This window comes from Anas platyrhynchos, chromosome 3, assembly GCF_047663525.1.
Source record: "Anas platyrhynchos isolate ZD024472 breed Pekin duck chromosome 3, IASCAAS_PekinDuck_T2T, whole genome shotgun sequence".
NCBI lineage: Eukaryota > Metazoa > Chordata > Aves > Anseriformes > Anatidae > Anas > Anas platyrhynchos.
Window position 1 is genome coordinate 14343095 of NC_092589.1, and position 27773 is coordinate 14370867.

General features: G+C 44.9%; 2 protein-coding genes across 7 annotated transcripts in view; both read left to right on the forward strand.

Annotated features, from left to right (window-relative positions):
* Positions 1 to 7064, forward strand: part of MAP4K3 (mitogen-activated protein kinase kinase kinase kinase 3) — a 79429-nt gene extending 72365 nt beyond the window's left edge. For all 6 annotated transcript variants that reach the window (XM_027453468.3, XM_072035341.1, XM_027453465.3 and 3 more), the window contains 3 exons: positions 524 to 594; positions 3564 to 3619; positions 5666 to 7064. In XM_027453468.3, coding sequence (XP_027309269.2) covers positions 524 to 594; positions 3564 to 3619; positions 5666 to 5753 — 215 coding nt within the window. In that variant the 3' untranslated portion in view covers positions 5754 to 7064. The remainder of the gene's footprint in view (positions 1 to 523; positions 595 to 3563; positions 3620 to 5665) is intronic.
* A 3869-nt stretch (positions 7065 to 10933) lies between these two features.
* SOS1 (SOS Ras/Rac guanine nucleotide exchange factor 1) overlaps positions 10934 to 27773 on the forward strand; it is a 48065-nt gene continuing 31225 nt past the window's right edge. Inside the window, exons 1-6 of the mRNA XM_027453477.3 lie at positions 10934 to 11423; positions 19528 to 19653; positions 22063 to 22194; positions 22727 to 22891; positions 26463 to 26672; positions 27133 to 27276. Coding sequence (XP_027309278.1) covers positions 11337 to 11423; positions 19528 to 19653; positions 22063 to 22194; positions 22727 to 22891; positions 26463 to 26672; positions 27133 to 27276 — 864 coding nt within the window. The 5' untranslated portion in view covers positions 10934 to 11336. The remainder of the gene's footprint in view (positions 11424 to 19527; positions 19654 to 22062; positions 22195 to 22726; positions 22892 to 26462; positions 26673 to 27132; positions 27277 to 27773) is intronic.

The window sequence follows — 27773 nt, forward strand, 5'->3', positions numbered from 1 at the left end:
GGTAGAAACAGATTGTTCTTAGGGACCTCCATGCTTGTGCCTCTGTCTTTGAGGAAGGCCCTGGACCCGTTTCCTTTCACAGGGTTCGAATGCAGGTGGCTGTCGTGTGGTTGTGTTTGTGTGACAACGGGAAGGGCTGGGAGGTAGAGGTTTCCGTAAAGCTCTGCTCAGCTGTTGCATAAAGACTGTGTTAACCAACAGATGCTTGGTGACTGAAAAATATCACTGCAGTATGCCTGTAACTTTTATGCTGGAGCTCAATGTGTATTTTCAGCAAGTATTAGAATGGAAGAATGTTCCTTTTTTTCATGAGAGGACCATTTTTAGGGCTAAATATCAGACAGAAAGGTCTTCTAGTTGGGTGAGAATATTTTTAAACCCTGGTCTTTAAATAAGTCTGTGTGCATAAACATAATACGATAAAATATGTATATACACATTTTGAAATTGCAGCCATATGATTTTGGCCTTGGAAGTGTTGACATTATGCCTGAAAACTGATTCCACTGTTTTTTGTTACTAGTCTGTCTACAGGACAGCGTGTTAGCATTCTGGAAACATGGAATGCAAGGAAGGAGTTTTAGATCAAATGAGGTGAGTACTGCATTTTGCTTCAAATACTGGTTTTTAATATAAGTCAAGCTCAAGAGAAATGCATGAAAAGATTGAAACATTTCAGTAACTTCTGAACATGAGACCTGGAAGGTGAAGTCTCATTCCAGGTGTATATCGTAAGCTACAAACTAATTAGACTCACTGTTCCAAAGAGGAAACCTTAAATGTTGGAGTATTTATTGAGAACCAAGAACCTTTTATTCCTTCCTTGATGGAATGCTGCATGAATTAGCTGAGTTGGGGATGCTGTCCTTGTAACTTGGTGGGATAAGATGCCCATGTTGCACAGGTAGGGGGAAGCAGTGGAGAATCTAGCCAAACAAAACAAATTAGCATGGGTCAAGATTTTTTCTGCTAGATGGGCCACACATTTTTGAAAGGAAGCTTCATGAACTGATCAGAAATAATGGAGTGGTGCCTCTTCTCTAATTGGGAAGTGAGCTGAGCTGGAATGCTGCAAGGCCCCGGCTGATACGAAGCTGTACCAGGAGTCACTGTCAAGTCTAACGTAGAAAGCAAGAAAGCAACAAGAGACCTGGCGGAGTTGCCATAAAATGTATCTGAGCCTAATTCTTGTTCACATTAGTCGTCTTCCGCCTTAATTGCTTGGAAGACCAACCTTAGTAGTCCCTTAGCCTCTCAAGATGGATACCAGAATCTGGGCTTTGCCAGTAGTTGCATGCTCCAGTGCTGAGCTTTAAGTGTTGAATGAGTCGCCCATTGTTTGTGGTGTTTTGTTTTGGTATTTTTTTGTATCCTCCATGTTTACTTGGCTTTGGAGTCCTTTGAAGATTTTAGTGCTCATTTTCAGAAGAATAATTTTTCCGTCTGGAGAGATTGATGTAAAGGTTATTTTCTACAAATTCTGTGCAGTCTCTTTTTTCAGCCACTTAAACAATGTCTAGAAATTGTGTCAAACCATTGTAAATACCTTTACGACTCCCTTTTTCCTGCTGCAGACTTTGTGCAACCAGGTGTGAGTGAAAACACTGTGCTCTGCAGGATTTTCCGGAGCCTTTTAGTTTATTAAAGACTGCTTGCAGACTTAACCAGCTGTTTCATCAGTGTCACATTTGCTGAGAGATTGAGCTCATTATGACTAGTTGTATTTTAATGCACACGTACAGTCACACCATGCCAAACTTAGATACTCGGTGTTGTTACACAACTCCATTTATTTGCACAAAGCCACAGCTGACCTTATCTGTGCTGACAGTAGTTCTGCTCTTTGTGGCAAGTCGGACCAGGAATTGGAGTCAGACTGCTTTCTGACTTCCAAATGTACAAATGCTTTTCGTGGAGTTTGCGCATGTTTGATCACCAGGCGCGATTGTCGTTTTCCCAAGAACTCATAACGTTGAGCTGCAGCTCCCCTGCTGTTAGCACAGACCGTGAGGAGGAGATGATGCTGCTAGGCACTTCTCCAACCCCAGGCTGCTGCTAGCAGCATTCTGCAAGGCTCAGCATATTACTCCACCCATTGGCACTCAGTAGCTCTGATCCAGTTGTGAGAGGACGTGCCCCAGAGTGCTGCAGCACAAATGGATGCTTTATATTGTTTATATAAACCATAAGGAACGCTGTCATCTTGGTTTGTTGTTGTCAAGCCAAAGCCAGCACCTAAATGAAGAACAGACGGCAGAACTGAGCTGTTGTCAGAAGGACAGCCACCCAAAACTTATTTTTTTCCATAGAACATACATAGGGTAAGCTCTCAAGCTTTTTTCAATTCCTTATCTCTCCTGGCTGTACTAGTACATTTGTTACTTAGTGCGAATATTTTTGTACTGTGTGCTAAGGTAATTAAAAAAAATAAAAAAAGAATAAAAATAAATGACCAGCCTGACTTTGCAGCACGTTTATCTTTGAAGACATTGTTAGTGGAGATTCTCTAGTCTAACATTAGCCGGTCTAATTGAGGATAATTTCACCTACTTGTAAAGTTGCTTCACCTTTTCATTCCACAGCTGTGACATTCCACAGTGGCTTGATTTGATTGATTGGGAAGAATTAAACAACAAGGAACTGTTTAAATTCTGAGACAAGACTCTCGGAATTTGGGCCAAAATGTACAGGCTCAGCCCCACAGCAAGCAGGAAGTGACTTACTTCAAGTGGGGAACTTCAGTGATGTGAATTAAAATTCTTTTCTGAGTTTGCAGTGCCAGAAGTGAATTCATGAAGTCGGCTAATGCTGCTAGGACCTGGGGAGGAGAGAAAAATTTCTTCTGTCCTCAAAAACATGAAATGTGTCTGTGTAGAAAGGGATCTTTGTAAATACTGCTTCCCTTTCACAGTATGACTTGATATCCTTCGGAGTATGCAGTGCACTTTGGTTGATTTGAATTAATAACGTGCTGTTTTCTTTGGTATTCATATCATCATAAAGGTGTATCTCAAATACAATTCACCAGCCGTATACAAAGCTCTATTGCACTAGTCTGAAATGTCCAAATACTGTATTTTCTTTACACAGTGGGCATAAGTGCCACAAGTTCGGTTGTTTCCCTGTTCAGGATTTCAGAATATGAACTTCCTGCATCGTTGTTATGATTCAGAATTTCAACCATAGGTATTTTTTGTGTCACTTACCTGACCCATTTCAAATGTCTGCTGTAGGGTGAGACAAATGACACCCTCACAGGTACCTATTTCGATCATGGCTGTGAAGAGAATTGCGCCAGTAGCAGCTTGGGTGCTGTGCTGAGCCTGTTGATTGCAGTTGCTACCAAAGGAACTCGCATAACGTGGCAGGAATTCGAACAAACAAACCACCACCACCAAAAACCACTTACATCTTGTTCAAGACTTACAGTTGTATTGAACTCTAGCTACCTTAAATGAGCAATAAATGAGTAACATCAGTCATAGTCAATTATTTTCTCTAGTTTGATTTAAAAAATAAAAAAGTGTACGTTACATGTAAATACTTGTCTTATTTTTGTCTAGATCACACAAGAAATTTCTGATAATACGAGGATATTCAGGCTTCTGGGATCTGACAGGTATGAAGAGAAGCGAGCGTGGCATGCTAAAATAGAAGAATAATGTTTTCCTCCTACCTTGTGGAAGTTCTTTGCTTGTTTCTTGTGATTCCTTTTCTAGCCATCTTACTCATTCTTTTGTGTACATGTCCACCTTTCAGCCTTTTAAATTTACTTTATTCTTCAAAAAAAAAAATCCTTCTTAAAGTGTTTGTGGGTTTCCAGAAGCACTGGGCTGTAATAGGAAGCTCGTACTTGGCTACAGTTACAATCTCCAGGAGTGTCTTCCTTTTTAGCACCATAATTCCTTTGTTTAACTGTTGAAATCCTTACTTTCAGATGCTCTGCTGCAGTAGCTCATCAGTATCTCCCTCTTGGGAAAATAAATAAATTAGATGTCTTGCTTTCTCCCTCAGAAAGGAGCTCTGATGGTTGTCCTCTCAACAAGACAGCCCAGTTCTTGAAGAGCTCTTCATAATTTTTAGCGTAGCTGTTCTTTGGTGCTTCTTCTGTGGGACACAAATGCTGTGGCTGTCTGACCCATCAGATATAAGCTTGCCCAGTCAGTCACTGCTATTTTAGGAGTGTCACTGACTTCCTCAACTTTCTCTGCCCTGCTGTCGAACTTTGTACTTCTTTAACAGCCATGAAAGCAGCAGATGTTCTGTCTTCTGGGGAGCGCGTGCTGACATGGTGGTTTTACCAGTAACATACTCGTGTGCAGTGCAAAGCCACATTTTGATTTTGGAGAATTGCCTGTCCTCTGCCACTTGCAGGAAACGTGCTTTCTTGTCGCATTGTGGCACTACCAATAAGCTTCAGAGCAACCAGAGGCTTTCCTCGTGTTCTGGTTGCCCAAGCTTGGTGTGCAGCCCTGTAATTACCTCGAACATCAGCGGCACCAAATGGTGCTGTGGCTTTGTCAGCTGCCTACCTCATGGCAGTTTTTGCTGGCTGGGGGTTGAGGATTCTCCCTTATGTGCAATACTTGGTAGCTTTTTGGTAATGAGTAATTGTAAGCAATACTCATCTCTGACCTGAGGGTTTTACTCTCCCTGTGCCAGTGAGGTGTGCGTGGAGCTCGGCTTTATTGTATCACTTCTCAGGTGTTGAGAGACAGCACAGCTCACTTTAAAAACAAGCCTGGCTTCAGAATAGAACATGACATTGCAAATCATTGCCTTGGAGAAAAGTGTCCTCTTCTCCAAGGACTGTTCCGTCTATTTCCATCCTACGCTAATAGTGTCCCAAATCAGAGACCATGTTTAAAGACTTCACGCTGCGATGAAGCCGAATTGCAAATCTTTCAGACCTCGTTTTGGTTGTAGGTCTGTCGAATTTTGTGCTTGAGCTGTGAAACCTTTGCCAGTAACACATCATTTCCTAGGCAGTTCGTAGGAACTGGGGTTCTGAGAAGCCAAGAAGCCTGGCACCAGTGTGATGAAAGCTGGCGTGCTATTTTCTCCTAGCGAGTCGGGAATCCCTCATGGCATGAGGTGTCATTCCCTTTGTGGAGCACATTTAGCAGAGCATTAGTTTTGAAGCAAGCAACCTTTTTTGGGGTGAATCCACAATAGCTGGGTTTGGATTTTGGGGGTTGTTTGTGGAGAATTAACTACACCCTGCTCCATTGAGCAGTTTTAGCAGTTCTTGCCTGATTAAACATCTCAAATAGTTGGTGAAATTGACTTTGGATTGCTGAATTCTCTCCTTTGAAGAGAGCAGTCTGATGCAGGATATCCCTTACGGCCTTTGCAGTGGTAGTAGAGATCCAGCTAACCCTGTGTCCTGTCTCCAATGTTGGCCAAAAGCGGGTGGCAAGAAAAGAGTACAAGAGAAAACTCTGCATATAACGATGCTTGCTTTGAGAATTCTCTCAGCTCACAAATTTTTGTCTCTCTGGGACTTGGAAGGAAGTTTCTGTGGATGTAGGGACTGTTGAAAGCTTACATGGGCTAAGGGAAAAGCTAAAATCAGAAAAGATTGAACCTTGGTCATCTATTGTGTCCAGTGGCTGGGGCAGACTAAGGTTGACTTGACTTTGTTGCTGTTTTACTTTCATTTCAGGGTCGTGGTGCTGGAGAGTAGGCCGACAGACAACCCAACAGCCAACAGCAATTTGTATATCCTGGCAGGGCATGAGAACAGTTACTGAGAACAGCGCACGGCAGCTCACCATGACAAGATAGCACTCCTGCTGCGGCGATCATGGCTGGCTGAAATTGCACAAAAGCTGCAGTGACCCGACTTCAGTTACTTTATAATTTATTGTGGCATGAGAGAAAGACGAGACTTGTTTGTGGTATGGACACATAAGCATTAAGATACCACGGAAGTGCTTGATTTACTGTTATGTAATCTTTGTACATATGCAGTATTTTTCAGTGAAACTTCGTGCTGAAGACCTACACTGACTTTCTGTAGATAGTAGTCCTCCTGTTAAGTACAAGTGTCTTACCTGTACAGATGTAAAAGTCACTGAGGATGCAAAAATGAAATCGGGGTACTATTTTAAGGACTTGTCGTGTGTTTATTATAAAGTGGGATGCTAGCAACAAATATAGTTCATTTAACAACACTATTGTATTTTATTATATGTAATTTACTAATACAAATAAATCCTAACTTTTAGAAATTGTAACCAAGGCTGTAATCAGATTACAATCTTGTTTTAATTTTGATGCAACACACTGGTGTTCATGTTTGCACAACGTATTGAGATGTGATGTATTTAGTCACAAAGGTAAGCTGTGACTTTGTGGATATGACTTGGGCTTCAAAGATCCCCCTTTTTTTCCTTGAGTTTACTCGGGTAGTTTTCTTTGTGAAACAAACCAGTTAAACACCTGTATTTTTATATTTAATTAAAACTCTCTTTACGATTACTTCTCTATGCTTGAAAACAATACTTCCTGGATGGGTGTCAATCCCAGACTAGTGGTACCTTCCTGTAACACTGCAATAGGTGTTTGAATTATTAGTGTATACAAGGATAAAAATTAGTATTACTGTTCATCTTACTAAATAGTTTCATATCACGATGAAAAGAAGCAACATTCCACATTGTGGAAATGGCTCAAAGACGTTGTCATTTTTGACTTTTTTTTGGCCTTATAACCATTTTCACACTTCTTTTTTTCAATTTAGGATGTTAACACATGGCCAAAATAATTTAGTTACTACCTCATTCAAACAATACAATGGTTACTACGCATCACAGGAACTTAGTTTTGATCAGAAGTATTTTTGATTGCTATTTTCCAATGGAGTATGTAAATGCCAAGTTTTAGCAGAATGCACACATTTGACTCCTTTTTTGTATATGTTCTTTATATTTTATTGTGATAATATACACTAAAAACAAACTAAATTTAAAGTGATTTATGGCCTGCATTATTGTTGTGATTGGTAATGCTTTGAAATATGTTCCCTAATGTATATAATGTAAAATAAACTTTTTTTAACATGTTGTTGTACAAGTAGATTACCACCTGCACTAATTTCCACAAAAGACTAAAATCTGTTGATGGAACGTACTGAGTCTTGAATTCTGCTATTAAATGTTTGTGCCAAATGCAGAAGCTGGGCATTTCTGAATGTATGTATGACCAGGCTGCTGGAGGTCTGCTGCATTTAGACTAGCACTTGAGGGTAGGTATCATTACTCTTGCTCCCCCTTAGGCAACAAGTATCTGTGTTTTGGACACGTATTTCCAAATTCCAACATTTCTTTTTTTTTTTCCCCTTAGAGTAACTTAGCCCCTCCTCTCTTGGTTGCAAAATTTTATTTTTATTTTTTTCAGCAGGGTTGTTTTTTGGTTTTGTGCCTGTGAGTTGTTGGCTCTGCTGGCCCCATCTCTTGCCTTGCGCTGAACCTCAGTTACGCCTTGTGGGAGAGGTGGTGACACCAGCCCCGCTGCAGAGAGGCTGAATTCTCAGAAAAGGCGAGAAGTTCTGGGTGTTTTACAGCACATTTGTACTGCTGCTGCTCAAGGGGGGATTTCCATCCTCCCTCCTGTGGACTATTCTTCACTTCAACATGCAAAAAGTAGCAAAACTTGAACAAAGTACAGTATGGCTGATGCACAAATGAGAGCTCCCTAAACTTGCTTCCTTCTCTTAGGTTTCTGCAGCAGCTTGGGCCCACTGGAGTGTTGTTTGGGGCTTTTGGGCCACTGCTGAACTCCAGGCAACAGGAGCTTGGGGAAGATGGTTTTTATTTTGGTTGAGCATTTTTGGTACAAGGATGCATGCTGGGCTGCAGCTGGAATTGATCACCAAACTCAAGGAGGACGGGGAAGTGGGAAGGAGATCGTTGTGCTAGGACAGGCTGTCTCAGATTTACTGTTACAGCCAAGACAACTTGGCTCCTATGTGCTGCTTTCCAGCCTGGAATAGGAGGAAGAAGGGAAGGGTTCCTGCTTTTTTTTTGAGGGATTATTCTGTTGCAGGAGTTGGGGTCTGTGCTGCAGAGCTAGTTCTGCTGCAGAACAGCGCTGCTCTGCTGACAGCTGCCCTGTGCTTAGCCCAGGAACCCGGATAAGCAGAAGGTAGATTTCTACCTTCTTTTCCTTTGCTACATTTGCAATTGCCACAAGCAGCTTCCTCAAGCTTCCCCCTCACTGGGAGCTTCCAAAACCCCTACCTTGATGTCAGATGGGATCAGAACGTGCGTGTGGCTGGCTGAAAGGAGCACGGCCAGAGCCAGGAACACAAATCCCAGGCCAGATGAGCTTATAGCAAGGCATGTGCCTGCAGCTAGTTCAAATAGCTTCTCTGGCAGCTTGAGTGGCTTCCCTTTTTCTCTCTCCTCCCAGCCCCTTCCATTCTGGCTGCTAGCGTTGGCTTCTAGCTATCGGCCCTTGCTAATATGGGGAAGTGGCTGAGCGACAGAGCACTCGCCAACCTGGCAGCCAAGCTGTGAGCAGCGCAGGGGCTGAGGTTAGGTCCCACCTCAGGCTGAGCTTCTTGAAGAGAAGTGAGAAGTGGGGTTGTTCAGTTCCTTTGCAGAAAGAAAAGCCGAGCAAGCAACCACAGCCTTGCACCAACAGCCCAAGTCATGCCTGCTCGGGCAATGCCGGGGGCTCAGGTGGGAGATGGCGTTTCCTTCCTGCCCAGGCCCCAGCATCATCCAGGCCATTCACTGGTGTTTAGGAGCCTTAGTCCAAAAACTTGGGACCTTCATCTCCATAGAAATGTTGGCGAGTAGAGCACAAGTGTAATTTCACAAGCGCTGCACATATTTGATAGCAGCTGAGGTGTTACGCCTCAGGATTTAAATGCTGACAGACTGAATTTTCTCCATACGGTGGTGAGCGCCCCAGCCTGCGAGATGCTGAGATGGCGTCCCTGACTGTGCCAGCAGCCTGCTAGGCCAAGCAAACAGCTCTGAGATGTGAATCCCCCTCCTTTCATCGTCGTCCCAGCATGTTCAAGGCAGAAGCCTGACTCCTTCAGCCAGCAGCATCTGTCTGGAGGAGAAGCGCCACAGGCGGAGCTGCAGGGTGAAGACGTCTCTTTCTGAGAAGCTCCATCCATTATATGCTGGGGTGCTGCTCAGCGTCTCAGGACCATCTTCTGTCCTCAGAGTGCTCCACAAATACTAATTAAGTGAGCCTCCCAACGTGCATGCCATTCCTGCCAGGTGTCTGTGTGACCTTGAAACAAAAGGGAGACTCCGCAGTCTGCCCAAGCAATCTGTGTGGGCACCTCGCTCTCCTTCCAGCTGGAAAGCTGGCCCTAAACCATCCTTCCAGCAACCTGCCAAGGTTTCCACGTCTCCCTCCCTCTCTGTGGTCCTGGCAGCAGCACACTGGATCCTCCTCTGGCCCTCGGGCTGTCCCTGGCTCCTCACCTTGCAGAACAGAGCACACTGAATCTGCCTGTGGCTCCCAGCCCCCTCCTGCCAGGCCCTGCACACCACCATGGACTTTGTCCCGCTTACACCACAGGGCATCATTTATGTTCCAGCTTTGCTTTTTCTGGCCTTTTTTTCTCCCATTTTTTACCCCTGAGGCTGTTCTTGTGCTACTTGAACACTGACTTGGCTTTGTGTGAGATGCCTGCATCTTTCTTGTAGAGCTTAGGGATATGGTTTAGTGGAGGACTTGTTAGTGTTAGGTCAGAGGTTGGACTTGATGATCTTGAGGTCTCTTCCAACCTAGAAATTCTGTGATTCCGTGATTCTAATAACAGGTGACAGAGCTCCCCAGGGCACAGTAACGCTGCCTCACCATCTCCTGACACCCCAAAATGGGACCTGTGTCCTTGTGCCCGTGAGGAGCCAGCTGTGGCCTGCAGGCAGCAAGGCCTTGAGCCCATTGCGAACAGGATACATGTGGATGCTTGGTGGGGATTGACTCCCCCAGCACAACTAAAGTCTGAAGTGCATCAAACTTGAATGTGTACTAAGTTAGTTTGGAGAGGATGCTAAATTCGGAGGAGCTGTTGAGTCCTTCCAAGGTAGAGACGCTTTGCAGAGAGATCATGACGAATTAGAGGGCTGTGTAGTCACCAAACATGTGAAGTTCAACTAAAATGCCAGATTCTACATCTGTAGGGCCTGGTGGATGAGCAGCCCTGTGGAAAGGGGCATGGGGGCTCTGGCTGATGGCAAGTTGGCTCTGAGGCTGTGTGCCATGGCAGCCAAAGGGGCTGAGAACATTCTGGGGCACATCAGGCGTTAAGGTCGAGGGAAGGGACCTTACCTCAGGTAGTGTGTGTGGTTTTGGGTGCCACAGTGTAAGAAGGATGTGAAAGTTAGGAGTTCAAAGGAGGGCTATGAAGATGGTGGAGGGTCTGGAGGGTAAGATGTACGAGGAGGAGCTGAGGTGCTTTGGTGTGTTCAGCCCAGAGGAGACCGAGGGGAGGCCTGATGGCGGCCTGCAGCTCCCTCACGAGGGGAGCGGAGGGGCAGGCGCTGAGCTCTGCTCTCTGGGGACAGCGACAGGACCCGAGGGGACGGCATGGAGCTGGGACAGGGCAGGGTCAGGCTGGGGGTTGGGGACAGGTTCTGCACTCAGAGGTACTCGGGCACTGGGACAGGCTCCGGGGGGCGCTGGGCACTGCCCCGAGCCGCGTCTGTGTGTGTCTGTGTGTGTCTGTGTCTCTGTGACCGCCCTCAGGCTCTGTGGCCGCCCTCAGCCTCCTCCACCCCCTCCGCCCCCTCAGCACCGCTCACGCGCGCGCGCGCGCACCGGGAGGGGGTGGGGGGGGGGTGGAGACACCTCCCTCCCCCCTCCCTCCCCTCCCCGCGTGACGTCACGCCGCCGGGGCGGAGGCCCCCGCCGAGAGGCTGCTGGGCCAGCGGGGGCTGCGCGCACGCGCCGCCGCCTCAGCCGTGCGGCGGCCGAGCCGAGCCCGGAGGCGCGCTCCCGACCCCGCCCTCAGCGGCGGCGGCTGAGGCGGAGCCCCCCCCCCCCCTCTCCTCCCCCCTCCATTTTCTCCCCTTCCCCTCCCGCTCCGTTGCGGGTTCGCCCCTCGAGAGCCCGTGCGGGGGGGATGCGGCAGCCTCCGCCGCCTCCCCCCGCCGCTGCGGGCCTGCCGCCGGTGGCAGCGGCAGCAGCAGCGGCGGCGGAGGCGGAGGAGGAGGAGGGAAGCCGCGGGGCCTCCTGCTGAGGCGAGGCGCTGAGGGGGGGGAGGCCGCCCGCTCCCTCCCGCTCCCCGCGGCCTAGCGTCCCCGGCGCTGCCCCGCCCGCCCTGAGGCCCCCCCCAGGGCCGGGCCGGGCCCGGCGGCAGCATGCAGGCGCAGCCGCTGCTCTACGAGTTCTTCAGCGAGGAGAACGCGCCCAAGTGGCGGGGGCTGCTGGTGCCCGCCCTCAAGAAGGTTGGTGAGGGCCCGGGCACGGCCTGGCGGCGGGCCGCGGGGCGCCCTGCTGGCCTCAAAGGGGAGATAGGGGCTGGGCACGGCGCTGGGGGGGTGCTGAGGGGGTGTGGGGACTCCACAGGGAGCCAGCGGAGAGAGCTGGGGGTGTGGGGGTGTTGGGCTCCTCGTGAGGGGGTGTTTGTGGGGTCTCTCTTCCACTTGGAGCTCAAAAGGAGAAGGTTTGAGGGGCTGGAAGTGGCTGCTGCTGCTCAGACTGAGCTTAGTGCTTTCCTAGCCCAACACAGCTATGTTATACAAATCTACATATTTCTCGTGGTTAAAGGCGGCTTTCCCTCAAAGCACTTGCTCCTAGGGCTGACCGAACTGTTGCATCCCCCGGTGTGGGTTGGAAAGCTCAAGCGCTGCAGTTGTGCCGGTGCAGTATTTCTTCCGAATTTCCTCTCGCCTCATTTTTCCGGGCATGCTCTCATCCAGATCTTGGAAGTCTTCTTGCTTGTCTCATCCATAGCTTGTGGTGCTAATGGCCTATCCCTCATCAGTAGGCTCTTTTCTGAAAGTAAACTTGTGTGTACATTGTCCACCTGGCTGCTCCTTGTGCTGCTTGCAAGCACCCAGCTGGAGCCTGGGGGGAAAGCGGAGCCACCCAAGGTCTCAAAACAGTACAAGCTCGCTCCTTTGGAGGTTGTTTTATTCCATGGATTAGCAGGGCTTCATCGAACTTGGAGCCGGGCTCAGTGCTGAGTACTGGAGGAGGACGTAGACTGGGGATCTCAAGGCAAAAATGAGAAAAAACATTGGAATTGCTCTCTACATCTGACGCACAAGGTTATATCCTAATGGGCAAGGCAGTCACGGAGCCACCCTGGATTAAAGATGCTTGCCGAGGGATTTGGGCAGAAAGGAGGAATTCTGGAGTCTGAAGTCAACGAAGAAGGCCAGCGGTGACAAGCTCCGGAGGATGACAAACTGGCCCTGCAAGGTACGTTGTCTTGGTTTCGCTGTGTTGTGCCCCATTGCTTGCTGCGGGCTGGGGGACAGCAGCAGTGACGTGGAGTTAGTTCTGGAGGCTTGACACTCAAACGCACAACTGTCTAGCAGATGTTAACTCCTAACCTCAGCTCTTCATGAGGTCGCCACCTGTTTCTTATCTTCTCTCAGGCTATTGCCCGGTGTGCTTCAGAAGCGCAGGCTGCTGCTGCTTCCTGTCCCTGTAGAAATGGAGAACCTGTCCGTGTCACCTGCTTCACCGAGCAGCCCAGTAGTTGAGTTACAGGGGAACTAAGTGGCCGATGAAAACATCAAGCTGTTTTCTTAATGGCTTCTTCATTAATGGAGAAGCCAAACAGGGTGTTTTACTAACTTACATGGGTGCAAGTCATCTCAGCTGGGGCGTTTAGCCCTTTAGATAAAGGCCCCATAACGTAATGAGCCTGTTATAAGTGGCAGGTAGGCTGGGGAGAATTGCAGCCTGCGTGCTTTGCCAGTCGTCCATCCTCGCTCAGGAAAACCTTTGTGGCAGCTGGGTCTGAGACCCTGCCCCTTGCTCGGCCAGCCAGAGACCAGCGCTGCCCCTGGAGCCCGTGTATGGGACCACTAAGACAAAGACAGTGGCAGCGTGTGCCAGCAAGGTCAAAGGGCAGAGCTGGCTTGGAGGGAGAGCTCCCTCTGTCAGGGTCAGGTTGTCCGAAGCCGATGTGTGTCTGGAGGAGAATTTTCCTGCCCTGCTCCCAGCTCATGCCCAGGTAGTGGCAGCAGCTGCTTTCCGAGCTCCACCTTGAAACCTGCCAGGTACACGGACAGGATTGTTATGTTTTCCTGCGTGGCTGCAAGTGAGACTTAACGCTTTGGGGAGGCCTACGCTGAATTAATATCTCCGAGTAGGAGAGAGGTGTTTTAATTTAATGTTGCTGAAGCACGTATACCACGATGGAGCTTTCCCAGCTCCTGGGGAAGGCTGCAGTTACTCTTCTGTAACTTCACGTTGGCTTGTAAAGTGGAGCTTGAGCAACAATGCTAGAATCCTTTTTCTTAAAAATTGTTGAAAGGGTTTTATTTTTCCCACTGTGTTACCTTGGTTCTGTGTTTTTTATCAAGCAACAAAACCAGGCACATGTAGTAAGAATAAATCACTTCTTTACATCAATAAATTCTCAAGAGCGTGTGCCATGTATTTCATTAGACATGGGCCTCAACAATAGGCTCTGTATTGCACTGTCTCTGCATTTAACAGCTGTGTTTGCAAAAAGCAGCTTTTGTGCCATTCAGATCATAATGTAATCCCTTTTCTTCCCATTCTTCTTCAGATCCTGTCAAGATATACTCCAGTGCACTCAATTAGGAAGAAAATGATGTGTAGTGAGAGATGCTTCTCTGCCTGGTCACTGTTACTTTGAAGCATCAGAAGAGGAGTGTCACAGAGCCTCCCAGCCGCCGACACAAGGCAGTAATCCTGGTGACGAGCTACAAGAAAAGGAAGTAAGAATGTCGGCTGGTGTTTGAAATTGTGGTTGCAGAAGTGGATGGAAGGTGAGATGCCGGCGTTGAAGACGGAGGACTCAAGACACACGACACACCAGAGCTCTGGGGTGGCTGGAGACAGAGACACGTGGATTTTGGACACTTCTGAAACCAGGCTGAGAAGAGACGCCTGCACAGCGATGCCTCTTCAAACAGAGGTGTTCTTTTACTAGTGCATGCTTCCGTCTGAGCAGAACCTTTTGGATAGTTTTTCTTGAACATCTTTCCCTGGGGCTTCATCTTGCTCATTTAACTCTTGTACAGTAGGAATTTCTCCGCATAGCTATGACTTGCTTCTTCCCTGATGTGTTGGTTTTGACTGCAGAAAGTCATCCTTACTGCTGGCTACCTTCAGTAGTTTGATCATTTAGAGAAAGAAGACAACTTCCTTACCATACAGATGTAGGAGTACCACCGCTTGAATACCTCGAGTTGTTTTGAAGCAGTTGAGCAATTAATGAGGGGTGCTCTTGGAATGTACTGCGCTCAGAGTGATGGGATTGAAGTGGTTTGACAGCTGAGGAGGATTTGCAGCTTCAGTCAAGGGAATTGTTCCAGGCAGTGTGCTCCCAGATCCTCGGTGTGTCACCTAGTCAATCTCTTCTACCTTTCATGGAGCAAAAGAGACGAGCGAAGTTCCTGAAGTGACTTCAGAAGGCTTGGGAAGCCGTGGCTGACACAAACAGTTCTACCTGACTTAATTATCTCGTTCTCTAAACTGATGACGGCCCAATTGCTGTTCTGAGTAACGAGCAGCAGTAGTTATTCTTGGCACCGTTTCACTGCAGATGTAGGACATCCTTAAGTTTTGATAGCTCTGGATTCCCTGTGCTTCTGATGGCTGCGGAGGATAAAGTTAAGATCCTGAAGTTGCTCAAGTGCGGATTTAAGACCCCTGTGCTTGTTTTACTTAGCTTGATCCCTGAAAAATTCAGTAAACAGCAGAAAAGTGCAGTAAGCTCTGCAGAATTGCCGAGTATCAGTGGAGTTGTACAAGAAAAAAAAAAAGAAAACACTGTTTTTATGGGGTGTTTGCTCTATGAGAACACTCATTCATGCAAGCTGTCCGTAAAACATTTCATCCTGGAGTACTTCAGCGATAAGCAGCTGCTTGTCAGTACTTCTGTAGTCATCGAGGGCAGATTAACAAAAGCTGTGCTGTGTAAAAACGAGGGGTGTAACGGTAGTGAAGACTCTCAGAGCAACCCAAGTGGGGGGAAAGAAAAAAGCCTGCCCTGCCGCCAGGTTGCTTCTAAGAATGTCATAATCTGGCTGTGAAGGCTTGTGTTTTCCACATCCGTCCTCGGTATTTGGGAGGTTTGGAGAAATGCTTGTAATCAGTTGAGTCTCGCCCTGTGTTTTGGAAAACAGCTTGGTCTTTGATTCGGGAGAGGTGCCAGAGGCCCAGCCTCTTCCCACCATGTTGCAGTGCGAGGAAAATGATGGATTCCCCCCGCTGGTAACAGGGGAGCATTTGCTGTCCAAGCAGGCAGGGAAGGGCAGCGCTTGCTTGCTTTGCTTCTGCAGCCTGTTTTATCGCAGCTTCTTCCATTTTACTCTCCAGCTGCTGTGATAAACCTGATGCTTTTCCTTCAGCTTTCTTACGAGTGCCTCAGCTTGAGAGAAACTCACAGTGCAGTGGTACCTGTGCTCGGCAGCGACGCGTGCTTGTGTGCTGAGTGCATCTCGGTGCTTGATTCACACTTTGATGTTGTGCCAGAATCCCGGGAGATGGGTATCCTTGCCTGGCTATGGAAATGACGTTCTCTGCCTGACAGAAGATGCTTTGCTTGTGCATTTTGGTTTGCTGTGTAGCTTTCAGATGATTTCCCTCCATTATCCGCCTTTCTGAAGCTTCTGCTGCTCGTGAAGGCACGCGGTTCTCTATCTTTTTCTGCAGTCTTTCTTACAGAGATGCTTTCAGCAGATGCTGAGATTTTTCAGCTTCATGTTCAACGTAAATCACCCTTCCCTCTTACAGGCAGGAGGGAGGGGTAACTGAAAGCTCTTGTGAAGGGGGCTTGGTTCAGTACCAAGCAGACTGACAACAAGTAAAAGGGAAAGCTCACAGAGTAAATTCAACAAACAGCTCCTTAGTGCGGGATAAACTGCAGAATATTGGTCTGGGCTCGGCTTTGGATTATTTTATGGCCAGCCTCAGAGCTGCTGTGTTGGACCAGTTGGAAAATAAAACCCCTGTGGAAGCTGGAGCTGTAAAATCTGCTTCCCTCGGACTCAGCCTTCCTTCTGGGTTTAGTCTAGATCGTATATTTCCTATGAGAAACAGGTCTGTGTTCTGGTTTACTGCTTGAAAATGCTTTATCAAAAATGTTTAATTTTTTTTATACAGAACAAGTTGCTAAGGGTTATAAATTTTAATGAACAATGCAACAATATCTGATTGCAGAGATGTGTTAGTCTGTTTCTCTGTTTTTTTTTCAGGCAGTTTAGGCTTGCTGGTGCCTGATTTGTAATTTGTTGCTATTCCTGACAGAAATTCTTTGCTCTTGTTGATTTTATTAAAAGAAAAGAGGGGTAGGAGGGGGATGCCAAGTCATAGGGTCATAGGATGTTCCTGAAGTGCTACAAATTTTCACAAGCAGGGGTTGTAGCTTCTCTGTTCATAAACAGAAAGTTGTTCAAGAAAGGCTTGCTTGGCTTGTCTTCAATTAAAGAAAGTCCTGGTGGGCTTTGTTTCCATTCCAAAATCAAGGGAAGAAGGCCTGCATGTCTTAAAAAATAAAAAAGGAAGGAATTGGGTGAAATGGAGCAGTGGAGGCAGGGGTTTCTAGCCATTTTGGGTTGTGTTTTCCCCTCAGGATTTGGTGGCTTATCTTGGAGAACTGAAGCTTCGGTCAAAAAATTTTGAAGCTGTTCTTGTTGTAATTCCCCTTATCACGAGATAGACGTTTTGGTGTGTGTGGGAGGGAAGGGATGGGTTCTGTCATTATTTAAGGGAGAGGTTAAACGCTTCGATAAGGATCTTATCCAAACATCACTACACTTCAGAAGTTGTTCCTCTGTTTTTATCGCCCCTGTTCCTGACATGGGCTGGCGAGGGGGCTGGTGGGATTCACGCCGTGCTCCAGCATCTCAGGGCTGATAAGGCAGGGTGGCCTGCCTGTTTGCTTTTAATTAGCATTATAATTTTTAATTTTGAATCTGAGCGGACTGTCTGCGAAGGCTGGAAACCCCCCCGGTAACTCGATCTCCTTTTATTATTATTATTATTATTATTACTATTTTTTTGGCTTGGGTCACGTGGCGGCGCCCGCTAGCAGATGTCCTCGCTTGCTGCCTTCCCTCTCCAAACCCCGTGCCGCCGCCGCCGCTCTTGCATCACGCCCCAGCTGATGACCTCCTCGGGCACTGCCTGCTCCTCGGCCCCAGCCTGGAGGTGCTGCCGGGGCGCAGATACCCAAATTACACGTTCCTCTGCTGGCCGTGCACCGGGCCGTCCTGTAATTTTCCCCGTCGGACTAGTTGTTTTCTTGCCTTTGCAGGGCTGACTTTGAACCCTAAATGATACTAAATCTCACTTAAGTAGCAATGAAGCTTATTTACTGCCTGCCTAATGGAGATAAACTGTGCCGGCCAGCCGGAGGCACCCTCATGATGTTTTTCTCCTCCGAGGTGGATGTTGTGCTGAGGCAGAGCCCGGCGCTGCCAGCAGACGCTGGCCTTCGAGAAGCAGGGTGTAATTGCTCCCCAAACACAACCTCTTAGCAAAAATGCCTGGAACTTTATCTCCTGAACAAGAAGTAGGTTATCGGTGTTGACTTTGTTTCGGTTGACTGCAGATCATGTTTCAGGTCACGGCGTGGTGTTTGTTTGTTTGTTCTTACTCCTATAGACAATTACAGGCAGGCAGGGGATGGCGAGTCCCTTCTCCACAATCTGCCTTCTAAGAAAAGGAGAAAACAGAGCTGTTTTTCATCACTCAGTTTTATCCCATTCTGTATTTTTTTATTGCCTGATTGACTCAGAAATTTAATACTTCTCTAAGTACCAAATGCTAGAGCAATCCGGAGGGTTCACGTAATAGACGTTTTTTTTCAGTTCTGCCTTAAAATAAATTGAGACAGCATCTTCCAGGCAGCTCAGATCAGCTCTGATCTTTCAGAGGAGTCTCCTGCAGGTCTGTAATTTGGGATGTTAAAATGTCCCGAGCTGGTGCAGTGTTTCAGACATCGGTATTTGAATTGTAAATGATCGCTGGGACTGCTGGGGATGCTGTTCCGCAGGTACCTCCAAAAACACGCGCTGTGGCTGTGCGTGGCCAAGTTCTTGGTATTTTTCTTACCCCAACAGTTTCATTTTTCTTTTCGTTAGTCACGTGGGGAGAAGTTCTCCTCTCCGAACAGTGTTTTCAAGTTTAAAAAAAGCAGCAAACGTCGGAGGCGTTCTTTAAGACCTAGTGGATCACGGTACACAACCTGCAAGTAACTAAACCCCTGATCGAGTGCGTTTAATTCTCTACAGCAGCGAAGTGAGCACCAGGGCTGTGCCCAGACATGAAGTTTTCAAGCTAATGAGTGCCTTAGCAAGCAAGTGGATTTCTATTTGAGGCTGTTGCGTGTTTGAACTTCATAACATTTAATTCTTGCTATAGCTGCAAGTAGGAATGAGAACTCAGCTGTGAAATTAAATAATTATGGCAGCGGGATTTGAATATAGGCATGGGTTTAATATTGGGATGAGACAGATTGTTGGGGTTTGGTTTAAGGTGGTTAAGCTCTTCTGGAGGTGATTGGGAGAACTGGAGGCATTTTGAGTTGAGTGCAGTGGGAATGGTAAAATGATGAAATTGGGGCTTGAAATGTGTTGCGAAAGTCAGCAGTCAGCTTGCTCTGGCATAATATTTGCCATCAGTGCTTGAGGTTGCCTGTCAGTTCGAAGCTCTTGGAGCAGGGAGCTTTGCATACCTGAAACTTAAACCGGCTAAAACCGTGCTATTTTGTTACCTGCAGAAGTGCAGGGGGAAGCTGTGCTGCCCTTCAGATGGCTGTCTAGAAAAATAAGTTGGTAACCCAACCCTTTGGGAGGAGCACCGAGTAGTGTGCCTCAGTGGGTTTACACCAGTGAGAATTCCCAGATGGGAAAGTCTTTGAATATCTTTGCTGTTTCTGTAGTGCTCCGCCTTTGAAAAAAGTTCTGGATCTTGTTATTGTAGCTTGAGTGGTGTGCAGGGGGCTGTAAATGGGACAAAACCCTACATCTACAGCGTGCTCTGCAAACGGTGGTGTAAGAGTTGGGGTGGAAAGACGAATTTATGCAGAGTGTTTAAGGAGTTTTCCTAATTGCGCCGCTGAACACCGTTATTAATTAGCTGTTTTTTTGACATGAAATATTACTTACATACATTTGAGTACGTTTAATAGTTGAGGTTTGTGTTCCTAGCAAGTGTAAATGAGTGTTTCGCTTCTCTGTCCAGCGTGCCTTAATAGAGCTCAGCACACATGTAGTTCTCATTGGATTTTTCTAAACTGTTTGGCTTGTTCTTTTGTCTTTTTTTTTTTTTTTTGTGAGTAAAGCATATAACTTGGGGCAGAACAAAAAATAAGACTGATTCTTCTGTTCCGTACAGGTTCAGGTGCAAGTCCATCCTAAACTTTCCTCTACCGAAGATGCATTACAGTATGTGGAGGAGTTAATTCTCCAGTTGTTAAATATGCTGTGTCAAGCCCAGCCCAGAAGTTTTCTGGATGTAGAGGTACGGAGAATATTCATTACAAATCTGATCCGCGTTTTGCAATGTAATTTGAGCTGCTGTATAAAAAGTCCATACAGAAATCATTTCACAATGTGAAAAGGATCACTTGGTACAAGAAAGAGAAGCAGTAATTACGTATGTTTATGTAACAGAACCTTCAGCAGAAAACCTGCTGAGTTACCTAATAGGTGATTTTCCCATCGGTTGCATTTCTTGTTCAATGCTCAGTAAAACAGTCCCTGTGAACCGCATTACTGTGTAATAGCCGGTGAGTGTAACTTCTGGACGTAAAGCTGACTGGCTCCTTTCAAAAGGCTTTTTTCTCTGCCCCCCTCCCTGCCCCGAGATAGCATGCGAACTGTAGCTGCTTCGTCTGTGATCTCGTGCTGCTTTCTCAGCGTGGTGATACAGGCTGATACACTCCCCCCCCCGGAAATTTGAACAAAAATAGTTCAGCTGCTTTCTCAGAATGAGTTGAGGAACGCTTCTTTCCTCTCTAAGGAAGCCTCTTCTCTGACGATCCCGTTTTCAAAGGTTTACAACCTCTGCTCTGAAAAGCAGCTTGATGTTTGAGAAGAGCTGTCTTACCTCTGTTTGAGAAACAACCTAATTCAGTTTCACTCTAAGCCCATGAATATCTTGGTAACCCTTTGTGCTTAACCACGATTTGAAGACTTTGCTGCCCAGCTGCAGACAGTGTGCAGTGTTGGTTTGCAGTCCTCGGGGGCTGTGGCTGTGCTGTGCCAGGTTAGGTTGCAAAACAAGATGCAACTTCCTCGTGTTCTGAAGAAAGTGTAGAAAAGTGTAGGCAATGCTCTGACAGGTACACGGAGGGCTGAGGAGATGAGAGCTTATGGACAAAGATTTGGTTAAAACAATGCTGGAAAGCCAAAAAAGAAACAAGCAAAACTAAAACAAGCAGCAAGAAAAAATCACTAAGATGTCCAAGAGTTCAACAAGAAAAAAAAAAACACTAAGCTGAGTTCAAGATTGATGAATTTCATCCTTCCTCTTGTTCTGAATGTTGACACCTAATGGGGTTTCAGTGTCCCCTCTCATGGCTAGCCTGTTTTGCAACGTTATTCTGGTCAACTGAAGTAACAGAGGTTTGTGGAAGATTGCATGTAGTGTTCTGGTAGCATTGTTTAAAAGCCAGGGTTAAATGTAGTGTTGCTTTAAGAGTCTTCTGGTTGTGAAGTCAAGCCCTTAGGATGAGAAATGCAAGAACTGAAGATGATCGGGCAACCTCAATTTACCCCCTTTGTGTTTACATGTGATGATTCTGTCTTTAATTACATGGTCATACACGGTTATTTTTCCCCCAGGACACCTTCATTCTTCAGTCAGCAGGCTGGGCTGCGTTAGGGGGAACGAATCAGTATTAGATAGCAAATGAGATCTATTTTTTTTAAGTATGACTTCTGCTTTGCTCTTGCAGAAGTGTTATGATGAAGGGAGGGGAGGACAAAAAAAAAAAAAAGGAATCTGTACTTTGAAACATTGGTTGCCACCTTTATAGACTTGTATTCTGTCCCAGTTCTTTTTGTTGGAAAGTTTTTGTTTGTGTACATTGCCCTGTACCAGCTCTTTGTAAGTGGTCATTAATTTCATCTTCCTCATTTCGTGGTTGCTCAAATTGGGGTCATATTTACGTAAGCGAGCGCTTGCAACTGAAACAGTCAGTGGGAACTGTGGTCTGAAAAAATATGCGAAGCGATCTGAGAAATTAGATTTCTGGCACCTTTTCTGAAACACCTGGGCTACCAAAAACAGTCAGGGCTTTGAATCTCCAGAGACCCATGTGTGAGTTCCAGCAGGAGAGCTATTCAGAGCATGGGCAAGTGTAGGTGTGTTCCAGCACCGAATGCTGGATGCAGTAATTAAACTGCAGGAAAAAATGAGGGCAAAGCTGAGCTGGGCACGATTGGGCTAACTGCAGACAAGGAACTGTTGGGCAGTCTTTTCCTATGCTGTCTTCAGAGGGGTTTGCATGCGAGTGATAGACAATTTGGGCTGTGCGCTCATCAGTGAAGGTGAAACAAAGCTCACATCGCCTCATTCAGTGACCATTCTATGTCTAAACATATTTAATTGCTGAATTATCACCCATGTGCACAAAGGGAGCGAATTGTGCCTGCCAAGGCAACTTCATTCTGGCATTTCTCAAATTTTAAGCACTAGATTTTTCTATGGAAATGATATTCTGATACAGCCTTAGGGAGTGCGGTAGGCAAGGTGTACCAAAATGATAGTTGGTGTTATAGAAGCTCTTATAGTCAAAATATTAACACTTGCATACATTAATTTGTTAATTAATTAGAAGTGACTTCAGAATGTATTAGCATTGCTCAGATCATTCTGATTATGTATTTACCCTCTAGTTCTGGTTTCCTTTTTTTTTTTTTTAAGGATCGTGTTCAAAAAAGTTTTCCCCATCCTATTGATAAGTGGGCAATAGCTGATGCCCAGTCTGCTATTGAGAAGAGGAAACGAAGAAATCCGTTATCTCTCCCAGTAGAAAAAATCCACCCTTTATTAAAGGTAAGCAGTGACATGATCTTGCTCTTGGAATGCAATTGGAGGTTGACAGCTTTGTTTTGTCAAGCATCTGTGTGCTGCCTGAAATGTAAACAAGAGAACAGTAACAATACCTGTTTTCAATGTAATTTTCAGAGTTTTCAGTTTAGTTGATTGTATTTCTTCGATTTTGTACATTTAAGAGTTTTTCTGGAAGTTTCTTAATTGTTTTCTGAGTCATGCAAAGTGAATTAAGAACAAATAAACTTGAATCAAATGACTGCTTAGCTTTGTTTATGCGATAGACAGTTAACTAACTTTTAAGTGAGGCTTTGGGGACTGTTCTGGGCTGTTGTCAGCTCCACTGTCTACAGTGATGCTGTTTCTTTTCCTGGCCTACAGGCTACCATGTTTCTTTAATATAGACTGTATGCCTTGAATGTTTATGGTGAGGAGTTAAAAACTTGCAAGGTTTAGTTGTAACCTGTTGTGTGTATTTCATCTACTGCATAACTGTGTAGCACTGATTTTTTTTATTTATTTTTTTTCCTTTCAGGAAGTACTAGGCTACAAAATTGACCACCAAGTGTCTGTTTACATAGTGGCAGTATTAGAATACATTTCTGCAGACATATTAAAATTGGTTGGGAATTATGTACGAAATATAAGGCATTATGAGATTACAAAGCAAGATATTAAAGTGGCAATGTGTGCTGATAAGGTAAGCATGACTCTTGTTTCTAATGTTAACGGAAAGTTTTAGTTAAGTTTTGGTAGGACAGTGTCTATTCCTTACCAGGTAAATGGGGTTTTGTGTATTTGAAATAAGTTGCTGCAGTAAAATCTGGTTCTATACTTTAATACAGCAAAGCTAATTGAGTTTATAGAGCTGGTGCTTGTGCTTATTAATATTTGAGTGTCTATTGCTTATGATATTGCTTGCCTAATCCCAGCAATGTGTGGATACTTTAAAAATTACTGTGAAGCTGCACTAACTTCAAGTTTTCATGATTTTGGGAGACCACCCATGCTTAAGACTGTATTGCATGTAAAAAAAAAACAGTGTTTCAGTGGTCAAAAATAAATTGAAAAATCCTTTTATAAGCATCACTAATACTCTGTGGGGGTCTGTATTTTTATCTGCAGGTAGTCATTCCTGTAGTTTCAGAGGAGTGTTTAAATTCAGAAAGCAATTACCTCTTTCCTTGGTGATCCAGCAGTGCTGGAGAAGGGTCCGCTGTCTGTCTTTGAGGTGCTTTTGTGCTCTAGCTTCTGCGGCCACCTCATCAGCATTTCAAAATTTCCACTGTTTAAAAAAAAAAACTATTTGAAGTAGATTCTTTCAGAAATGATACCTGAGAGTGAGATCTTGCTGAAGTCCAGGCATTTTCAGATTTATAACTTTTTCTTGGTACTTCTTGGTCTATATTAATCTGTGTCTCTGCTTGGAATTCTCTTGTTTCATTTAATTCTTTTGTCTTGTTCACGCTTGTGTTTTTTTCTGCCCGGCTTTTCTCTTCATCTCAAGAAAGGAAAAGAAAGATGTCTTGTGAAGTCATGAAGGCCAAGTATTTTTCAGTCAGGACAGTTGTCTTAGTCCCGCTTGCTTTTGGGTGTACTTACCTGGGTTGTTAAGGCAGTGTTTAGAGGTGTGTGAATAAAGAACAGGAACAGTGCTGTCACTGTGTGTACCTTTGTATCCTGGGGAAAGGTAGCAAGCAGAAAAGACTGATTTGGGAAATTCCATTACATGAGCCACTCTTATATTGGGGCAAGCCTTTTTAATACGTACACCAGAAGAAACTTTTGAAAGGCTCTGAAGTAGACATGTTGGTTTTGCTGCTGCAGTGGAACAAGCTATGGACAGGTATTCCCAAGGTGTTTTCTTTTCCAGTCACATCAAGGACCTTCTTAGTATATTAGGATTTTACTGGCAATCTGCATTCTGCTTGGTTTTATTTTTATTATTTGAAACAAACCAATCAAAACAGTCTGTTGGCCCCACGTGTCTTTTTTTCCCAAGCACTTTCACGCTTGTTTTTGTGCCACCCATCCATATTAAAAAAATTCTGCCTCCTCTGAGAGGGGGAAGACAGCAACAACAAAAACCCACCACCACCGAACAAAAAAAAACACCTGCATTTGAATGCAAGCTGTTTTCATTTGACTATCTGCTCATGCTTCTGAAGGCTCTAAATTCAGTGTCCCAGGGTACAGTTGCTTTGTTTCTGTTGTTTTCACCGTAGTGAGGTGTGCCTTGTGATTGCAGCCTGGAATCATCTAGACTAAGTATGCACTGGAACTGCATCCATGGAGTTATAAATGCTGGGGCCTCCTTGAATACCTCCATTACCCCATGTAATTGTCCACAGTAGTGATGCTATGTAAGGTCCTGTTTCCCAGAAATAGGATCCTGATTGTAATCTGAGTTCCATGTAAATTTTCTGGCTTTACAAGATGAATCACCTTCTTTTCTTAGAACATGTCTTCAGAAGAAGTCAGGCTTAATGCAAAATGTCCATTGTTTTGCTTTCAGAGAAGCTTAAGACCAGGGCGTGTAGCAGGGACCTTTGACTCACTAAGAGAAAGAACCTGCTGCGTGCCCATTTCCCTCCCCGCTAGACCTCTGTATTTTTGAGGATTGTTAGAACAGGACCCGGGTGAAGGGTTGCCTGCTCTAGGTAGGTGTATTTCTGCCAGTATTGAAGGTGGATGAATCTACAAGACCATCCTTCGTGCTTACAAATCCCCAAGTATTCTCTTGCAGGATAGCTCATTTGTCCAATATCAGTACTCGGCAGCTTGGCTAGCTGGCACGTCCTCTAGAGAAGTGCCTGTGTAAGGTGCATTATAGAAGGAAGACTTCCACAGCGAACAGCAGGGTAAATGTCACGTTGGTTGTTGTGGCTCCTTCAGAGGCTTAATTCTTCACCTCCAGTTCTATAATTATTTTGAGCAACACTTGTTCTGTTTTCTGCCATTTAAAAAACTCTGGGTCGTGTTTTACGTGTTAGCCTTCCCTCATGTCGCTCTCAAATGAGTATTTACAGCTTCAATCCTGCAGTCTTCTTGGTGATTGACAGCCGTCACCTCAGTCTCTGCAGCAACAGGCGTAGGTTGCCATGGCTTCACCTCCATCTGTTCGCAAGGGAGGCTGGCAGGCAGCACTTAAATCCTAATTTATTTTGAAGTTCATGTGGATTGTTTGATGCCTTCTGTGGCCTCCTGGAAGGGGAGTAGCTCTGGGCAGTAGGTTTGTTTATAAATGCTGTCCCGTCTGTCTACCCCAGGACTAAGTCATCTTGTGTGTTGGACTACATCTTCTGCTGGCTTGTTCTTAAGCTGCATCACTTTAGATTGTGTGGGGCCTGTAGTGTTTTATTTTTCCAAAGATAAATTGGATTAAAATGCCTTTGCTAATTTGCAGTCAACACATTGACGTTAAGTTGTTCTTCAGGTATTATAGACATCAACCAAGGAGTAAATTCAGTTTGTCGCTTGCTAAGTCATTGTAATGACTCCTGGCTCAGATTCCATGTTTGGAAGAGGTTCAGTGATCCACTTAATCTTTTTCTTGAGAAATTCAATTTACTAATTGCTTGTGTTTGGTAAACCTTGCTTAGGTAAACAAATGAATTGGGACCTCTGGTAGTTGGGAGTTCTTCAAGTCCTTTTGTCTGTGCAGTTCTGCACCTTGGTTGACAGCTTTTTCTGAAGCTGCTGCCCTTCCTTGTGGGTCCAATTTAACAAGAGAACTCAGGAGCTATTAAGGACAGAAACCAGCGCATTTGCAATGTGTGGGCAATCCGGTATTCATCCAAGTAGATAACAGGGTTCTGAGCAAAGTCACGTGTGACTGCCTGTTAAAGCCAAAGGAGAAAATCCAAAATGTTCGTACTTTGTGACTTCAAATACTGCGTTATCTTCTGAAACTTAGATTATGTGGGATAATTCACAGTTAGAGATTACTGTTAAGGGCTAAATGTCTCTTTGTACTTCATAGGACACTTCAAATAATAATTGATTTTAGGACCATATTCTGAGAGGCATCTGGGTTGGTCTAAGTGACAGGGGATTCTACAGAAATTTCCACTGCAAATAATGACTTGCAAAGTAATAACACTGGATGTTGCTTTTGTAGTGCTCAACCAATTGCAGAATTACATACATAAATATCTCTCCTGATCACTTTGATTTCATGGCAATAATAACTTCCTTTTCTGGTAATATACTGGTAGATCTTGAAAAGAAGTTCTTGTCACTTTGTGGCTTTCTCCCTCTTTGCTACCTAGGTGTTAATGGATATGTTCCATCAAGATGTGGAAGATTTAAGTGCACTAACTTTATCTGATGAGGAACCCTCCACCTCAGGGGAGCAAACCTATTATGACCTAGTGAAGTCATTTATGGCGGAGGTTCGCCAGTATATAAGGGAACTAAATCTCATTATCAGAGTTTTCAGAGAGCCATATGCCTCCAACTCCAAACTGTTTTCATCTCATGTAAGTGTTCTGTAAAATAGATCAATTACAGTGCGTATAAATCTAGGTTAACATTTCTAGAACCTAACTATTGCATGGTTTAATATATCTATAGTAGAGAAACCACTTAACAGTTCTGAAATATGAATTGTAAAGGAGCTTGTGGGGAGGCGCCATTTCTGTAGAAGAAATGACATGATTTTCTATATTCACTTGCAGGCCTGTAATTTAAGGCTGGCCAGTGTTCTGTGCCATCTTGATTCATTGTAAATTTTCATATATTTATACGTACTTAAAGTTACTGTTTTAAAAATGTGATTTTTATGTAGTAGTATTAGAAAATATATATTAAAAAATCTCGTTTTAATTAAGGAAGTCCAACTTCCTAATCATAACAGAGTAGCTTTGCACATAATATTCTTTCTTTTAAATTACTTAAAATTCCTTGTTGATTTTTATCTGGTTCTGTTGCTTTTTGCAGGATGTGGAAAATATATTTAGTCGTATATCGGACATTCATGAACTCAGTGTGAAGTTACTGGGTCATATAGAAGACACTGTTGAAATGACAGATGAAGGTAGTCCTCATCCATTAGTAGGCAGCTGTTTTGAAGACATGGCTGAGGTAAGACAGTACTTATTTTCTATTATTCAAATGTATTCTAAGGTCTTGCACTTAAATGCTTAATGCATCTCTATTCTAGGTGCTTTTGTTTAGGCTAAGATTTTTTTCTTCTAACCTTTCCCTCAGTCATGAGGAGACTGCTGTAACTTCTAATTTTAGTCCTCAGTCTTTGTGGGCTGTTTAGTCTTGGTTAGCACAAGAAGGAAACAAACAAAACCATCTGTGACTAGACTTCAATAGAAATGAAGAATTCTGAAAATTGGGATTTCTGTGGAAAGATGGAGTGGAGCAGGGGCTTTTTTTTTGTCAGCAGGTGTGCTAAGGTGATGAGCAAAGCTATTAAACTAGGCTCGTTAGGGTGTGGAGACTGAAGTGTGCAGTTAGAAAAAATCAGGGGGAGGTTATCAAAGAATGTTGTGGTTGAGCTTCTCCTCCAAAGACTTGCCAACCAAAAACTGGCCAAAACCTTCTTCAGACAAGTAGAAGCATCTCATCAT